This window comes from Salmo trutta, chromosome 19 (genome assembly GCF_901001165.1).
Source record: "Salmo trutta chromosome 19, fSalTru1.1, whole genome shotgun sequence".
Taxonomy (NCBI): domain Eukaryota; kingdom Metazoa; phylum Chordata; class Actinopteri; order Salmoniformes; family Salmonidae; genus Salmo; species Salmo trutta.
In genome coordinates, this window is record NC_042975.1 from 9,616,862 (window position 1) to 9,627,360 (window position 10,499).

Genomic DNA, 10,499 nt, shown 5'->3' on the forward strand with positions numbered 1-10,499 from the left:
ACAGTATGTCAGTGGAAAGGAGGACAGTAGCAGGAGACTATGAGCTGAACATAACAGTATGTCAGTGGAAAGGAGGACAGTAGCAGGAGACTATGAGATGAACATAACAGTATGCCAGTGGAAAGGAGGACAGTAGCAGGAGACTATGAGCTGAACATAACAGTATGTCAGTGGAAAGGAGGAGAGTAGCAGGAGACTATGAGATGAACATAACAGTATGCCAGTGGAAAGGAGGACAGTAGCAGGAGACTATGAGATGAACATAACAGTATGCCAGTGGAAAGCAGGACAGTAGCAGGAGACTATGAGATGAACATAACAGTATGCCAGTGGAAAGCAGGACAGTAGCAGGAGACTATGAGATGAACATACCAGTATGCCAGTGGAAGAGAGGACAGTAACAGGAGACTATGAGATGAACATAACAGTATGCCAGTGGAAGGCAGGACAGTAGCAGGAGACTATGAGATGAACATACCAGTATGCCAGTGGAAAGGAGGACAGTAGCAGGAGACTATGAGATGAACATAACAGTATGCCAGTGAAAAGCAGGACAGTAGCAGGAGACTATGAGATGAACATAACAGTATGCCAGTGGAAAGCAGGACAGTAGCAGGAGACTATGAGATGAACATAACAGTATGCCAGTGGAAAGGAGGACAGTAGCAGGAGACTATGAGATGAACATAACAGTATGCCAGTGGAAAGGAGGACAGTAGCAGGAGACTATGAGATGAACATAACAATATGCCAGTGGAAAGGAGGACAGTAGCAGGAGACTATGAGATGAACATAACAGTATGCCAGTGGAAGAGAGGACAGTAGCAGGAGACTATGAGATGAACATAACAGTATGTCAGTGGAAAGCAGGACAGTAGCAGGAGACTATGAGATGAACATAACAGTATGCCAGTGGAAAGCAGGACAGTAGCAGGAGACTATGAGATGAACATAACAGTATGCCAGTGGAAAGCAGGACAGTAGCAGGAGACTATGAGATGAACATAACAGTATGCCAGCGGAAAGGAGGACAGTAGCAGGAGACTATGAGATGAACATAACAGTATGCCAGTGGAAGAGAGGACAGTAGCAGGAGACTATGAGATGAACATAACAGTATGCCAGTGGAAAGCAGGACAGTAGCAGGAGACTATGAGATGAACATAACAGTATGCCAGTGGAAAGCAGGACAGTAGCAGGAGACTATGAGATGAACATAACAGTATGCCAGTGGAAAGGAGGACAGTAGCAGGAGACTATGAGATGAACATAACAGTATGCCAGTGGAAAGCAGGACAGTAGCAGGAGACTATGAGATGAACATAACAGTATGTCAGTGGAAAGCAGGACAGTAGCAGGAGACTATGAGATTAACATAACAGTATGCCAGTGGAAAGGAGGACAGTAGCAGGAGACTATGAGATGAACATAACAGTATGCCAGTGGAAAGCAGAACAGTAACAGGAGACTATGAGATGAACATAACAGTATGCCAGTGGAAAGCAGGACAGTAGCAGGAGACTATGAGATGAACATAACAGTATGCCAGTGGAAAGCAGGACAGTAGCAGGAGACTATGAGATGAACATAACAGTATGCCAGTGGAAAGCAGGACAGTAGTAGGAGACTACGAGATGAACATAACAGTATGCCAGTGGAAAGCAGGACAGTAGTAGGAGACTACGAGATGAACATAACAGTATGTCAGTGGAAAGCAGGACAGTAGCAGGTCATTCTGGGTATTGGTAATTCTGTTAACGATTTGGTGTTTTCATCACTTAATAAACCATAAACCAAACTGTTATCAGTAAAAACACTATATCTAATTGTGTCACGTCCTGACCAGCAGAGGGCATATTGCTTAGTCTAGGTCAGGATGTGGCAGGTGGTTTGTGTTTGTTTAATGTTGGATGATTGGGACTTCCAATTGAAGGCAGGTGTGTATAGTTGCCTTTGATTGGAAGTCCTATATAGGTGTGTGTGTTTGTCTTTGGGGTTGTGGGGAATTGTTGTGAGCACTGCTGTGTTTGGTATAGCCTGCCACACCGTCACATTGTGAGTACCGTTCATTGTTTTGTTTATTGGTTTTCAGTGGATGCTCTACTCCTTTTGTTTTCAACATTAAAAACATGAGTATCCACACTTCCGCTGCGCCTTGGTCCTCTTTCACTGAAGACAACTGTGACAGAATTCCCCACCTACAAAGGACCAAGCAGCGGAAGAAGGCTGGCGAGGTAAGGGAGACCGAGAGGCACCCCCAAGAATTTTTTAGGGGGGTGTTGCGGGGCAAGTATGGAGCCCCAGGCCAGCTCCCCGCACTAGCATGGAGGTGCGTGGTCACAATCGGGTACGCCCAGTACCAGCACCACGCACCAGGCTTCAAGTGCGTGAACCCAGCCTCGTCAGTCAACAGTCGTCAGTGCGGCCCGCCAGTCAACAGTCGACAGAGCTGCCCGCCAGTCAACAGTCGTCAGAGCTGCCCGCCAGTCAACAGTCGTCAGAGCTGCCCGCCAGTCAACAGTCGTCAGAGCTGCCCGCCAGTCAACAGTCGCCAGAGGTCAGACTGCGCTGAACTGCCGGAGTGGCCAGACTGCGCTGAACTGCCGGAGTGGCCAGACTGCGCTGAACTGCCGGAGTGGCCAGACTGCGCTGAACTGCCGGAGTGGCCAGACTGCGCTGAACTGCCGGAGTGGCCAGACTGCGCTGAACTGCCGGAGTGGCCAGACTGCGCTGAACTGCCGGAGTGGCCAGACTGCCCTGAACTGCCGGAGTGGCCAGACTGCGCTGAACTGCCGGAGTGGCCAGACTGCGCTGAACTGCCGGAGTGGCCAGACTGCGCTGAACTGCCGGAGTGGCCAGACTGCGCTGAACTGCCGGAGTGGCCAGACTGCGCTGAACTGCCGGAGTGGCCAGACTGCGCTGAACTGCCGGAGTGGCCAGACTGCGCTGAACTGCCGGAGTGGCCAGACTGCGCTGAACTGCCGGAGTGGCCAGACTGCGCTGACCTGCCGGAGTGGCCAGACTGCGCTGACCTGCCGGAGTGGCCAGACTGCGCTGACCTGCCGGAGTGGCCAGACTGCGCTGACCTGCCGGAGTGGCCAGACTGCGCTGACCTGCCGGAGTGGCCAGACTGCCCTGACCTGCCGGAGTGGCCAGACTGCCCTGACCTGCCGGAGTGGCCAGACTGCCCTGACCTGCCGGAGTGGCCAGACTGCCCTGACCTGCCGGAGTGGCCAGACTGCCCTGACCTGCCGGAGTGGCCAGACTGCCCTGACCTGCCGGAGTGGCCAGACTGCCCTGAACTGCCGGAGTGGCCAGACTGCGCTGAACTGCCGGAGTGGCCAGACTGCGCTGAACTGCCGGAGTGGCCAGACTGCGCTGAACTGCCGGAGTGGCCAGACTGCCCTGACCTGCCGGAGTGGCCAGACTGCCCTGACCTGCCGGAGTGGCCAGACTGCCCTGACCTGCCGGAGTGGCCAGACTGCCCTGACCTGCCGGAGTGGCCAGACTGCCCTGACCTGCCGGAGTGGCCAGACTGCCCTGACCTGCCGGAGTGGCCAGACTGCCCTGACCTGCCGGAGTGGCCAGACTGCCCTGAACTGCCGGAGTGGCCAGACTGCGCTGAACTGCCGGAGTGGCCAGACTGCGCTGAACTGCCGGAGTGGCCAGACTGCGCTGACCTGCCGGAGTGGCCAGACTGCCCTGACCTGCCGGAGTGGCCAGACTGCCCTGACCTGCCGGAGTGGCCAGACTGCCCTGACCTGCCGGAGTGGCCAGACTGCCCTGACCTGCCGGAGTGGCCAGACTGCCCTGACCTGCCGGAGTGGCCAGACTGCCCTGACCGCCCCGAACTGTCCCGAGCTGCCAGACTGCCCCGACTGTCCCGAGCTGCCAGACTGCCCCGACTGTCCCGACTGCCCCGACTGTCCCGAGCCGCCAGACTGCCCCAACTGTCCCGAGCCGCCAGACTGTCCCGAGCCGCCAGACTGGCCGGACTGCCCCGACTGCCTGGAACGGCCAGCACCTGAGCCACCTCCAGGATAGGTGGGTTGGGGAGGGAGGGTGTAGCACAGTGCCGTCGGTGACGGCAGCCACCCTCCCTTCCCTCCCTTTTTGTTTAGGGGGTATTGTTTGTTGGTTTTGTTGGGGTATTGGGGATTTTCTTGTGTTTTTCTTTTTTAGGTGCATCCCGGAGTCTGCACCTTGAGAGGGGGGTACTGTCACGTCCTGACCAGCAGAGGGCATATTGCTTAGTCTAGGTCAGGATGTGGCAGGTGGTTTGTGTTTGTTTAATGTTGGATGATTGGGACTTCCAATTGAAGGCAGGTGTGTATAGTTGCCTTTGATTGGAAGTCCTATATAGGTGTGTGTGTTTGTCTTTGGGGTTGTGGGGAATTGTTGTGAGCACTGCTGTGTTTGGTATAGCCTGCCACACCGTCACATTGTGAGTACCGTTCATTGTTTTGTTTATTGGTTTTCAGTGGATGCTCTACTCCTTTTGTTTTAAACATTAAAAACATGAGTATCCACACTTCCGCTGCGCCTTGGTCCTCTTTCACTGAAGACAACTGTAACAAATTGGTAGGTCTACCTTTACTTGTTACTTCTGTGAACTTTCATTATCCTCCCTCATGAAGAGAAATGTGAAAATATCTTTAAGATATGTGGGTTTATGATATCAGAATGACAAGACACTAGGCAATATTTCTTAAACTTTCAGAAGGCAAATTATTTCAGCAAAACTACATATAAATATTGCTATGAGATGGCAGGGGTATTCAACATTATATAAATATTGCTATGAGATGGCAGGGGTATTCAACATTATATAAATATTGCTATGAGATGGCAGGGGTATTCAACATTATATAAATATTGCTATGAGATGGCAGGGGTATTCAACATTATATAAATATTGCTATGAGATGGCAGGGGTATTCAACATGATATAGATATTTATATGAGATGACAGGGGTATTCAACATTATATAGATATTGCTATGAGATGGCAGGGGTATTCAACATTCTATAAATACTTATATGAGATGGCAGGGGTATTCAACATTATATAGATATTTATATGAGATGGCAGGGTATTCAACATTATATAAATATTGCTATGAGATGGCAGGGGTATTCAACATTATATAAATACTTATATGAGATGGCAGGGGTATTCAACATTGTGTTTTGATGTATTTCTAAAATCTTGTAAGACTTTTCTGGTCGATGTCACTACTGTAAGAGATAAGAGCGTCTGCTAAATGACTAAAACGTAAAATGTAAATGTGTTTTATAGACACTTAGCTTTAATTTGACATCAAATGTGATGTGCTACTAGGAACTTCATGTATTAGAGCTTATGGGGCTTTTAACATGGAAATGCCCTAAAGCACCCGAGTATGCTTCCGTCAGAGACAATGCAACAACACTTTCAGTAGGAAAGAAGGGCACAGGTTAAGCTCTCCTGGAAAGTGCAGTAGCTAGGCAGTTTAGCGACGAGGGTGACTACAGAGGGGAGAGACTGGGCGAGAGAAATGACAGTTAATCTTGTGTTATGTGTCGTAGCTGTATGAAGCCAGTGGCATCTGCCTGTCTGCTGGTTCAGCTTTTATGGGTATTTCAGCTCGTTTTCTCGTTTCTCATCTCACTGGCTGGGCTGCTCAGTATGATTTATCAATATGATTTATCTGCTTTCTGTTGATATAGCCCTGAATCAATCAATCAAAGCCATGTGCAAGATGGAAATCAAAATGGGAAAGACCAGCATTCTCTTTGTGCTATCTTGCATATTTCAGGTTTGACATTAAGAAAAGACAAAATGTTTAGAAAACTAAACTTGAATTCTGAATAGCAAAAATCGGATTGTCTCATGTTCCATCTTGAAATACTTTGTTGTATCCTGCACTAGTCTGACACCTGCAAAACTCGGCCCATAAATCTGTTACTGCACACGCAAGGAGTTGTTCCACTGCTACAAACAGCATAACCAGCCATTAAGAAAGCGGGTGGAATCCCAATAGTTTATAGACAATGTTTGCCGATTAAAATGCTGATACTATTACTAATAATAATAAGTAACCTTATCAATCACTCTCTAAATGAATTATTGCGTATCGATCAATATTTACTCGTGTGGTTGATATGAAATGGTCATCCTAATGCTGTTCGTGATCTCCTGTTGTTTAAGTTGACCAGGAGGATAAGCCTATTTCCCTGTGGGAAATGTGTCACCGACTCCACTCTGCAATTAAAGACCCGCGCTTCTAAAGCAGCTGGATGTGCGTAGCTTCTGTGACTTCTTCCGGAGAGATAGAAATGAACATATCCATGACTGCATTGTGCATTCTCTAATATATGAACATCTCCATAATGCCAACCCACTGGCACACTACAGTACAGGTTAATGCAAGACAGCCATTCCTTCCATTCTACTCTGTTTTCTGAGAGACTGCAGACCTACAGTAATTAGTATTGACCAACTGTTATTGTCATTTCAACCATATGACTAGTCAGTAACACACCAGTTGTCCCTAAAAAGCAATGCACCGCACCCCCAGAACGGTGTACTAAATTTGAACAATTCCGATGATAGCCGATATGCCGCCGGTGGAACACCGGTTCGCATTCTATAGCCTACATTTTCTTTAAAGCGATATATGTATTAATTCAATATGGATAGATACCTTCAGTTGCATAGTTGTGGTCCCGGAGGAAGCTGTTGTTGATTTTGCGGGTGTCGATTTCTTCATCCATTTGTGCTTTTATTTTGTAAACCAGAAACAGAGAAACAGGTCTCCATGGTCCTGAAACATCGCTTCAGCACAGGGTCTGTGCGAGCTGCACGCTGTTCGTCATGATTCGACCCTTTCCAGAAATAACAACGTGAAAAAGAGGCAGAAACCTCACCGTTCGTATCAATGTGGTAGGAGGGAAATGCCTGTCCCTTCGAGACGTTGGAAGGTGTGGCGTTGGATGTCAGGCACGATTAAAGTGTGAGAAAACGAACTCTAAAACCAACAGAAAGATTATAGCTGCGCATTTTCCTCTCCATTGCCAGATGCGCCATAAATCAGTGCAGGCAGAGCAGGGTGTGTGAGCAGGTCGTTGTTTTGCCTCAGTCCGCTTGCATAGCAGGGTCAGTTTCCTCTTGTCGTCTAGGATCACTGGGCTTCGCCTCGATGTGTGACTTTGCCGCCAAACCGTACCGGGTGCACTGCTGCCTGCAAGGGTCTCTCTCTGTCTGTCAGTCACTCCCTCTCACAGAGACACCATCTTGGCTCCCTGTGCTCCACTGCTGCCTGCAAGGGTCTCTCTCTGTCTGTCAGTCACTCCCTCTCACAGAGACACCATCTTGGCTCCCTGTGACCCACTGCTGCCTGCAAGGGCCTCTCTCTGTCTGTCAGTCACTCCCTCTCACAGCGACGCCATCTTGGCTCCCTGTGACCCACTGCTTCCTGCAAGGGTCTCTCTCTGTCAGTCACTTCCTCTCACAGCGACGCCATCTTGGCTCCCTGTGCTCCCTGCAAGGTTCTCTCTCTGTATGTCAGTCACTCCCTCTCACAGCGACGCCATCTTGGCTCCCTGTGCTCCCTGCAAGGTTCTGTGCTCCCTGCAAGGTATTTGGGGTAAACTTCCGGTTTGGAGCGAGCAGTCGCACTACGCTTCACTCCACAGGTAATATTACAATTCACTACGCTACAATGGTTTGATTTGTTTGATCCGAGCAATTCTTTTCTTTTCTTAGCTAGCTACATAGCCGTCTTTGTATCAAAGATAATCGTGTAGCTTAGAGTAATTATCGAAGTTAGCTATCTTCGTCCTCCTAACGTAGTCATCACTGCTAGCTAGCTAGTCAACACTGCTAGCTAGCCAACCAGCCAACTTCCACCGACTAGCTGCACTATCTATTACATTACAACGGAACGACTTGACTAGTGTAGTGTTAGTGAGCCAGCTACTTAGTTGTCTTTGCATCTAAGATAATTGTGTAGTTTAGAGTAATTATTAGTAAGTAGCCAGCCGCGACGCCAGACGTAGTCAACACACCTAGTCATCATTAACCCACTGCTAGCTAGCTAGCCAACAGCTAGCCAACCGTTACCGACTAGCAGCGCTGTAGATACCAATACTTTTACAACGGAACGATTTGACTAGTGCAGTGTTGGCTAGCTAGCTACATAGTTGTCTTTGTCATAGCTTGATATTGTGTAGTTTAGTAATTACCGAGGTTAGCTAGCCAGCTATTGCCGTCCCCCGCGACGCCATTTTTCCTAACCCAGCCAACTAGTAACACTGTAGAAACTAAAATACATTACAAAGGAACGTCTTGATTAGTGTTATGTTAGCTAGCTACAAAGTTGCTTTTGTATCATGACAAGGTGTAGTACTGAAACTATCGAGGTCACCTAGCCAGCTACACGGTCAAACAAAGTCAACAACGCAGCCACTGCTAGCTAGCCTACTCCACCAGCCAGCAGTACTGTATCATTTTCGTCATTTCAGTCAATAGATTTTCTGCAACGTAAGCTTAACTTTCTGAACATTCGAGACGTGTAGTCCACTTGTCATTCCAATCTCCTTTGCATTAGCGTAGCCTCTTCTGTAGCTTGTCAACTATGTGTCTGTCGATCCCGGTTCTCTCCACTCTGCACAGGCCATACAAACGCTTCACACCGCGTGGCCGCTGCCACTCTAACCTGGTGGTCCCAGCGCGCACGACCCACGTGGAGTTCCAGGTCTCCGGCAGCCTCTGGAACTGCCGGTCTGCGGCCAACAAGGCTGAGTTCATCTCAGCCTATGCTACCCTCCAGTCCCTAGACTTCCTGGCGCTGACGGAAACATGGATCACCACAGATAACACTGCTACTCCTACTGCTCTCTCCTCGTCTGGCCACGTGTTCTCGCATACCCCTAGAGCATCGAGCCAGCGGGGTGGTGGCACTGGAATCCTCATCTCTCCCAAGTGGACATTCTCTCTTTCTCCCCTGACCCATCTGTCTATCTCCTCATTTGAATTCCATGCTGTCACAGTTACCAGCCCTTTCAAGCTTAACATCCTCATCATTTATCGCCCTCCAGGTTCCCTTGGAGAGTTCATCAATGAGCTTGACGCCTTGATAAGTTCCTTCCCTGAGGATGGCTCACCTCTCACAGTTCTGGGTGACTTTAACCTCCCCACGTCTACCTTCGACTCATTCCTCTCTGCCTCCTTCTTTCCACTCCTCTCCTCTTTTGACCTCACCCTCTCACCTTCCCCCCCTACTCACAAGGCAGGCAATACGCTTGACCTCATCTTTACTAGATGCTGTTCTTCCACTAATCTCATTGCAACTCCTCTCCAAGTCTCCGACCACTACCTTGTATCCTTTTCCCTCTCGCTCTCATCAAAAACTTCTCACTCTGCCCCTACTCGGATGGTATTGCGCCGTCCCAACCTTCGCTCTCTCTCTCCTGCTACTCTCTCCTCTTCCATCCTATCATCTCTTCCCTCTGCTCAAACCTTCTCCAACCTATCTCCTGATTTTGCCTCCTCAACCCTCCTCTCCTCCCTCTCTGCATCCTTTGATTTTCTCTGTCCCCTATCCTCCAGGCCGGCTCGGTCCTCCCCTCCTGCTCCGTGGCTCGACGACTCACTGCGAGCTCACAGAACAGGGCTCCGGGCAGCCGAGCGGAAATGGAGGAAAACTCGCCTCCCTGCGGACCTCGCATCCTTTCACTCCCTCCTCTCTACATTTTCCTCTTCTGTCTCTGCTGCTAAAGCCACTTTCTACCACTCTAAATTCCAAGCATCTGCCTCTAACCCTAGGAAGCTTTTTGCTACCTTCTCCTCCCTCCTGAATCCTCCTCCCCCTCCCCCCCCCCCCCTCCTCCCTCACTGCGGATGACTTCGTCAACCATTTTGAAAAGAAGGTTGACGACATCCGATCCTCGTTTGCTAAGTCAAGCGACACCGCTGGTCCTGCTCACACTGCCCTACCCTGTGCTTTGACCTCTTTCTCCCCTCTCTCTCCAGATGAAATCTCGCGTCTTGTGACGGCCGGCCGCCCAACAACCTGCCCACTTGACCCTATCCCCTCCTCTCTTCTCCAGACCATTTCCGGAGACCTTCTCCCCTACCTCACCTCGCTCATCAACTCATCCTTGACCGCTGGCTACGTCCCTTCCGTCTTCAAGAGAGCGAGAGTTGCACCCCTTCTGAAAAAACCTACACTCGATCCCTCCGATGTCAACAACTACAGACCAGTATCCCTTCTTTCTTTTCTCTCCAAAACTCTTGAACGTGCCGTCCTTGGCCAGCTCTCCTGCTATCTCTCTCAGAACGACCTTCTTGATCCTAATCAGTCAGGTTTCAAGACTGGGCATTCAACTGAGACTGCTCTTCTCTGTGTCACGGAGGCTCTCCGCACTGCTAAAGCTAACTCTCTCTCCTCTGCTCTCATCCTTCTAGACCTATCTGCTGCCTTTGATACTGTGAACCATCAGATCCTCCTCTCCAC

At 49.6% G+C, this 10,499-nt stretch overlaps 1 protein-coding gene across 2 annotated transcripts in view; it reads right to left on the bottom strand.

Annotated features, from left to right (window-relative positions):
* LOC115153960 (serine/threonine-protein phosphatase 2A 55 kDa regulatory subunit B beta isoform) overlaps positions 1–10,499 on the bottom strand; it is a 143,753-nt gene that overhangs the window by 73,254 nt on the left and 60,000 nt on the right. Inside the window, exon 1 of one of the 2 annotated variants that reach the window (XM_029699685.1) lies at positions 6,687–7,325. The exons of the other annotated variant lie outside the window; for it this stretch is intronic. Within the exon in view, the coding sequence (XP_029555545.1) occupies positions 6,687–6,756 (70 nt within the window). The 5' untranslated portion in view covers positions 6,757–7,325. Of the gene's footprint in view, positions 1–6,686; positions 7,326–10,499 lie in introns of those variants that run through there. 2 annotated transcript variants of the gene reach the window in all.